Source organism: Priapulus caudatus, unplaced genomic scaffold (assembly GCF_000485595.1).
Source record: "Priapulus caudatus unplaced genomic scaffold, Priapulus_caudatus-5.0.1 Scaffold1051, whole genome shotgun sequence".
Classification (NCBI taxonomy): Eukaryota; Metazoa; Priapulida; class Priapulimorpha; order Priapulimorphida; family Priapulidae; genus Priapulus; species Priapulus caudatus.
This window is the reverse complement of record NW_014578112.1, coordinates 80,122-88,433: the sequence shown is the minus strand read 5'-3', so window position 1 is coordinate 88,433 and position 8,312 is coordinate 80,122. Positions and strand designations below refer to the sequence as shown.

At 36.8% G+C, this 8,312-nt stretch overlaps 1 protein-coding gene across 1 annotated transcript in view; it reads left to right on the top strand.

Annotated features, from left to right (window-relative positions):
- LOC106815149 (muscle M-line assembly protein unc-89-like) overlaps positions 1 to 8,312 on the top strand; it is a gene marked incomplete at its 5' end in the record, with an annotated part of 69,224 nt that overhangs the window by 18,507 nt on the left and 42,405 nt on the right. The window contains 8 exon segments of the mRNA XM_014819582.1: positions 2,347 to 2,459; positions 2,615 to 2,837; positions 3,271 to 3,383; positions 3,500 to 3,722; positions 3,872 to 3,984; positions 4,693 to 4,915; positions 5,266 to 5,378; positions 5,552 to 5,696. Of these exon segments, the coding sequence (XP_014675068.1) occupies positions 2,347 to 2,459; positions 2,615 to 2,837; positions 3,271 to 3,383; positions 3,500 to 3,722; positions 3,872 to 3,984; positions 4,693 to 4,915; positions 5,266 to 5,378; positions 5,552 to 5,696 (1,266 nt within the window).

The following is an 8,312-nucleotide window of genomic DNA, read 5'->3' as shown; positions in this document are numbered from 1 at the left end:
AACCATCATTTTATTATTGAAACGGTCCAAGTGCCTGTGCGTGTGGTGGTTAAATATTCGATGTTTTTTGTTATTTGTCATGCTTATTTATCATGTCAAGACACAAACATGTAGCCTGTAAGTGTACTTATATTCATGTACATACATATTACCTGTGTTGGTAATGCATTCACGGTAAATATACATGACTTGCGTAGATACATGTGATTCTGACCGAGCGTGATAAGCCCGGTGAACAGTGTACTCGCATGACTCACTTGCTCTAGCGTCGAACTGGTCTACAATAACCCTGGTCTTTTCATTCTCATGGCAGCATATACATTAAGGTGCCGTACTCATTAATTCACAAACACTACAAGAACACCAGTATTTGTCTACAGTCCTATCTGGTACCAAAGCTTCCATTCCGCCATGTTGTGCCTGTTCTGATTCTTGAGAAGTTTGTGCCGACTCTTCGCGTTGCTTTTTCAGACGATTCTCCTCAATTTCTTCTTGTGTATATTCATGCAGGCTCAAACCTATATCCAACTGGTAAATCACTATAAATATCATGATCATCTGAGTAATCACTAGAATCATTGAAATTATCGCTTTCTGTCTTCATCACAACACTCAGCTTTAGCGTGGCGTCGTCGTTCAGAATGGTCCGTGACGTCACATGACCTAGATTAATATTCATGTGTTTATTACTAATTGTGCGCCGGATTTGAAATGGAATACGTTATTGAATGTATTTCTATGTATAAAAACGTTACAGAAGTTATGAAATTTGACTTCAATTTTCCTTTAATATCACTCACGTCAGTAGCATCGTCGGGAATTGAAACTATCTGGCAGTAAACAAGCAGATTGTATTATGTTTGTGTATAGAAATATCCTGTTTAATTTTCTATAGATGCCAAGCATGTGTAAGTAATGTTTTCAAAGAGATTCTATGTTTATCTGTGTTCAGACCGTATATGTTTCAAAATGGTAAGATTGTATGGTTTGTTTCATAGTGCAGTTTTCGTTCATTCTCAAGGGTGAAAATTAGCAAGTGTTTATCATAAAAATTATTCTTTTGTGTGCAACTTGAAAAATCAAGATTATACACATCATCATTCATACAGCATTAAATTTCTCTGTAGGTTGAGTGGCAGAAAAAAGAAGGGCGTAATTACGTAACATTGACCAAAGGCACCAAAGTGATATTGGAAGACAGTCGTATTGATATTGATGTCAATACCTCTGGCAATGATGACGTGTTTTGTGTTGACATTATCTGAGATAACATCGTCCCGATCAAGGCACCTATCAGTGTGAAACCACAAACCAAAACACCAGATAGCAAGACGGTGGATGTTTCTGTTAGAGTAGTAACCATTACCTTGCAAATTGAACTGTGTTTCACCGTTTTTGATTGGGTTGTGAATTCACGTATACTCGAATAATTTATTGTCGAGATTTTGTAAAATGCTGTTAGTAATGGATATTATTGGTGTTTTCTAGGTAGTAGCAGCAATGAAAAACCAGAAATTGTAGATATATCGCCAGACATGTCTGTCAGGTTTGGGGCAACTGTAGAACTGGAGTGCTTTGTGTCCGGACTTGTTGATGGATTGGTAAGCACCTTGAGCTTTTGATTGGCTGTGTTGTAATCAGTTGTTTGTGTGTGTGCATGCGTGCATGCCGTGCATGACTTAGAAAACAGAGGCTGGAGTTGTATAGTGTTCTAATTGTAATTGTAACATCAGCTTTAATTAAACATTACAGAATATCAAAACACGCATGGCTGCATGCTTAGGTGTGAACATTCGCAATGGGTAGTTTGGTGTAGTGGTGTGTGCGTGTTCAGTGTGCGCGTGCATGCGTGCATGGATGTGTGCTTGTGTTGTGTCAGTGTGCTAGTATGTGTATTTGAATATGCTCATTTCTCAATGAGTGGGTCGGTGTGTGATAGTATTTTTTGAATGCCTTGCACACATAGTGCTTACAATTTATAAACATTTTCACATTTCAGTGTGAGATGGAGGCGAACTGTTCAGTCATCTGCAGGTTCAGATCACTGAGCTACTCCACTGAGGATGATCAATAATATCAGGAATTCAGATGAGGGAACTTACAGATGTGAGACAACAAATGATGATCCTGTAAGCGAGGATGTGGAGGTCACTGTGACAGGTAAGGTCATGATCTATCCCCCAATTTTAAAAATTGGAAAGCCATCATTTCCGTAGAAAAAATTATTAAAACCTTTCTCAATGAACATTTGTTCCTATTCAGGATCTGTTATTATTATTATAGCTGATATTCCAACATATGTAAAATCATTGATTGTTTGAAATTATGTATTTATTTCAATTCAAGGTTCTGGAGGCAGGGAAGATCCTGAGATTGTAGAGATCACATCTGACAAAACTGTTAGGACAGGCAACGATTTAGTTCTGGAATGTTTTGTCACTGATCTCACCTCATCAACTGTAAGTCTAATGTTTTCTTACACCGATATTATATGGAAATTATATTTAAATAAACACATAACATAGCCATATTATTACTGTTGTCTTGTTCATTTGAACCTACTGGTGTAATTTGTTAGTATGCTTCCAACACTAATAATCATAACTGCTCTCAGGTTGAGTGGCAGCTAGTGGATGGCAGGAACATTGAAGTACTGACCCGTGGTGAAGACAGAATCATCAGTGATAGAAGATTCAGCACAGAGATGGACACTGCTGGAGACGAGGACATATTTACACTAACGGTTACTAATATCAGGAATTCAGACGAGGGAACCTACAGATGTGAGACAACCAATGATGATCCTGTAAGCAAGGATGTGGAAGTTACTGTAGGAGGTAATGTGAATAAAATGTAATTTTTTAATGGCAATGCAATTTTTATTTTATTTAAACCAGTTAAAGAATTAGAGAGGTCATTTATGGTGAAATATTTGAGAATGTATGTATGTTATTGGAAGCCAGTATGTCTAATCTTGTCAAAATTCATCATAAAATTTTATTTGTGAAACTTTAGTTCATGTAGGTGTATTTTTAATGATATTTACATACCTTTAATAAAAAAAAAATGTATAATTCAATATTTTTTTATTTACTAAATTTAGCTATCATGTTCTATAGCAATGCAGTGACATATTCATACATTTCATATACAAACGTCTCGCAAAATTCTGTGCTGTGCTATAAGACGTACATCACTTTTCTTTTTGCTCGGTTATGGTTAATCTGGAATGATTATTGTCATGATGTACAATTTATGTGTGCTCTGTAGGATCTGGCGGACAAGATGATCCAGAGATTGTGGAGATTACAGCTGATAGAACCGTCAGTGCAGCAAGTGATGTCGTCCTGGAATGCTTCGTTACAGGCCTAACATCCTCAACAGTAAGCGCGAAAAGACTTGACACGTTATACAACTGGCATGTGCCTGTTAAAAAACAAAGGCTCAACAGAACATATAATATAATTTAATCCCACCAAATAAACATATCAATTTACAGGTTGAGTGGCAGCTAGTCGATGGGAGAAGCATTGAAGTATTGACTCGTGGTGAAGACAGAATTACCAGTGATAGAAGATTCAGCACTGAGATGGAACAGTCTGGAGATGAAGACATATTTGTATTGACTATATCCAATATCAGGAATTCAGATGAGGGAACCTACAGATGTGAGACAACCAATGATGATCCTGTAAGCGAGGACGTTGAGGTCAATGTGAGAGGTACGGAATACTTTCTGGTCTAATATGTAGGTATAATATAAATAAAAATGCTATAAAAATTTTGTTGTTTATTGGTATTAGAATTATTGGTGTTTTTAACCACTTCAACATTTATCATCTATATATTTATGAAATGTCCTCTGCTCCAGGGTCTGGAGGTGGAGAAGATCTTGATATTGTGGAGATCTCATCTGACACAACTGTTAGTACAGGTGATGATTTGGAACTGGAATGCTTCGTCACAGGTCTCACCTCATCAACTGTAAGTGCAGCATCTTTGTTACAATTGTTACTAATAGATATATCGTATATAAGTTAAGTTATATTGATGAGGGTAGGTGCTCATCTGCTCCTATAAATTTACATTTCATACACCACAAGTATAGCTGCAACCTAGTACACTACATAGTGTGGGCAAACAGTTACTCTAACAAAGACACAACAGCAATTTCTGTAAATTTGAGTAACATTGCATACTACCACATGTATGGCACTTACAGACTTATGCAGATCATTAACTCAATGTTTGAAGAAGGATAAAACACATTATATTTCTAGTAATGTTAATGAAGCAGCCACTATGATATTGTGTTCATGTGTGCGTGCATTGAGGTTTTGATGTATGTACTTATCCTCGGCACTATAGCTTTGACAAAGAATGGATATCTATCAGTGGTTTAAAACTAAATATATTCCAATGTGTAGCTATCAACTAGCAGTGATCAGCTATTTACTATCAACTACCAACTGAAAATAAATGAACTATAGTGCACCCATCTAGGGAGGATATTTAAACTAATGTATTTATAAGGGGTCATTCTAGTAATATATTATACTATTTAATTAGCTTTTTAGTGTGATGATTAGTTTTTATGTCTTCCTAAATCAAACTTAATTTTGGAACTATGTTTCCTAACATGTAAACATTTGCTATTATGTCTCTAATGCCATTCTTCTTAACTGCCATCAGGTTGAGTGGCAGCTAGTTGATGGGAGGAACATTGAAGTGTTGACACGTAATGAAGACAGAATCATCAGTGATAGAAGATTCAGCACTGAGATGGACAAGTTTGGAAATGAGGATGTGTTTACTCTAACAGTCACTAATATCAGGAATTCAGACGAGGGAACCTACAGATGTGAGACAACCAATGATGATCCTGTAAGCGAGGATGTGGAGGTCACTGTGAGAGGTATGGGTGTTTTACGTGTGAATGTATTTGTTACACTCTGTGCTTGCTCCCAGGAAACTGTTTCTTATGAACAAGATAAAAATCGTGTAAGGGTTAAGAAATATATTTTGTATGGAAAGTGTTTACTTTCTTACCAAAAAACTTAAAAACACAATTTCTAACATAAAACCCTGTGACTCATTCATTTTGACTGTAAAACTATAATATTGCAATGATATATTTAAAAGAAAATTAATTACAGTTGTTGCTTATTTCAATATACCGGTGCATTAACCATTTCGTTATCACTATTTGTTTTATTTGATGAGATATTTTTGAGAAAAGTGTGCGTGTAATTACTTTTTTCAAAGGCTCTGGCGGTGGAGAAGATCCTGAGATTGTGGAGGTCACTTCTGACAAAACCATCAGAACAGGCAATGATTTAGTCCTGGAGTGTTTTGTCACTGGCCTGACATCATCAACTGTAAGTGTGCATGTTAATGTGCTGAATTCGATGGTGTATTCTATGGAAGAATACCCCCATATTACCTATATATATTCCCTGACATACATTATTATGGCTTTGTAATGAATAATATATTAGTATTTAAGTTTTGTAATTGTGCTGCTAATATAAGTAATATTACCTGATGTCAGGTTGAGTGGCAGCTAGTGGATGGCAGGAACATTGAAGTTCTGACTCGCGGTGAAGACAGAATCATCAGTGATAGAAGATTCAGTACTGAGATGGACACTGATGGAGATGAGGACATATTTACACTAACAGTTACTAATATCAGGAATTCAGACGAGGGAACCTACAAATGTGAGACAACCAATGATGATCCTGTAAGCGAGGATGTGGAGGTCACTGTGACAGGTATGAGTGTTTTTAGGTGTGAATGTATTTGTTACACTCTGCACTTGCTCCCAGGAAACTGTTTCTTATGAACAAAATAAAAATCGGATAAGGGTTAAGAAATATATTTTGTATGGAAAGTGTTTACTTCCTTACCAAAAAACTGAAAAACACAATTTCTAACATGAAAATCTGTGACTAATTCATTTCGACTGTAAAACTACAATATTGCAATGATATATTTAAAAGAAAATTCATTACAGTTGTTGCTCTTTTCAATATACCGGTGCATTAACCACTTCATTATCACTATTTGTTTCGTTTGGTGAGATATTTCTGAGAAAAGTGCGTAAATACTTTTTTCAAAGGCTCTGGCGGTGGAGAAGATCCTGAGATTGTGGAGGTCACTTCTGACATAACCATCAGAACAGGCAATGATTTAGTCCTGGAGTGTTTTGTCACTGGCCTGACATCATCAACTGTAAGTGTGTTAATTTGCCGAATTAGATGGTGTAATTCTATGCAAGAATATCCCCATATTACCTATATATATTCCCTGACAGACATTATTATGGATTTGTGATGATTAATATAAGTATTTGAAGTTTTGTTATTATGCTTATAATATGGATAATCTTATAACTACTCTCAGGTTGAGTGGCAGCTAGTGGATGGCAGGAACATTGAAGTACTGACCCGCGGTGAGGACAGATGACAGAATCATCAGCGATAGAAGATTCAGTACTGAATGGACATCTGATGGAGATGAGGACATATTTACATTAGCGTTACTAGTACTAATATCAGACAATTCAGGACGAAGGGAACCTACAGATGTGAGACAACAATGATGATCCTGTAAGCGAAGGATGTGGAAGGTCACTGGTGACAGGGTATGAGTGTTTGGTTAAGGTTGTGAATGTTATTTGATTACACGTCTGCACTTGCTCCCAGGAAACTGTTTCTTATGACAACAATAAAAATCGGATAAGGGGTTAAGAAATATGATTTTGTTAATGTGAAAGTGTTTACTTCCTTACCTACAAAAAACTGAAAAAACCAATTCTTAACATGAAAGTCTGTGATGCTCAATTCATTTTCGAGCCTGTAGAAAGCTAAGGCCCCATATATTGGGCAATGATATATTTAAAAGAAAATTCATTACAGGTTGTTTGGCGTCTTTACAAATATACCGGTTGCAATTAACCAGCTTCATTTCACGTATTTGTTGCGATTGGTGAGATATATTCTGAGAAAGAGTGCGTAAATACTGCTTTTACAACGGCTCTGGGGTACAGAAGATCGCTGGATTGTGAGAGTCACTTTGACATAACGCAGTCATGAACAGGCAATGATTTAGGTCCTGGAGTGTTTTGGTCAACTGGCCTGACATCATCAACTGGTAAGTGTGTTAGATTTGCCGGAGATTAGCATGGTTAATTCTAATGCAAGAAGATACCGCCATATTACGCTATATATATTCCCTGAACATACATTATTCTGCGCTTTGTTAACCGATTAAGTGATGTTAGTATTTTAAGTTTCTGTAATTTGTTGCTGGCCTAATAAAGTAATATATCTGATGTCAGGTTGAGTGGCAGCTAGTGGAAATGGCAGGAACATTGAAGTCAGCTGACCCGGCTGTGAAGACAGAATCATAGCAGCGATAGAAGATTCAGTACTGAGATGGACACTGATGAGATGAAGGAACATAATTGTACATTAACAGTTAGCGCAATAATCAGAAAGTTCCAGACGAGGGGAACCTACGAGATGTGAGACAACCAATGATGAATGCTGTAAGCGAGGATGTGGAGGTAGCTGGTGACAGGTATGAGTGTTTTTGGTGTGAATGTTTTTGTTACACTCTGGCACGTTGCTCCCAGGAAACTGTTTTCTTATGAACTAAATAAAATTCGGAATAAGAGGTTAAGAGAAATATAGTTTTGTAATGGAAAGTGTTTACTTCCTTAATCCGGACAAAAGCTGAAACAGCAAGAATTTCTTACGATGCAAATTGGCGCCTAACTTCATCTTCGACTGGTAAAACTGACAATATTGCAGATGATATAATTGTAAAAGAAAATTCATATACAGTGTTGTTGGCTCTTTGTCAAATATACGGGTGCTGTAAACTTTCATTATCAGCTATTTGTATTGATTGGGTGAGAGTATTTCTGAGAGAAAAGATGGCGTAAATACCTTTTTTGCAAAAGGCTTCTGGGCGGTACAGAAGAATCCTGAGATTCTGTGGAGGTCCAGCTGTGTCTGGACACTAGGAGGCCATCAGAACACCGCAATGATTAGCTCCTGGAGTGTTTTGTCACTGGCCTGACATCATCATATCTGTAAGTGTGTCTATTTGCCGAAATTAGATGGTGGTAATGTCTATGGCAAGAATACCCGCCATATTACCTATATATATTCGCTGACATAACCATTATTCTGGCTTTTGTAACGATTAATATGTTAGTATAGTTATAAGGTTTTGTAATTGTGGGACGCGGCTATATAAGTTAATATTACGCTGATGTCAGGTGACGTGCAGAGCTCGTGGAG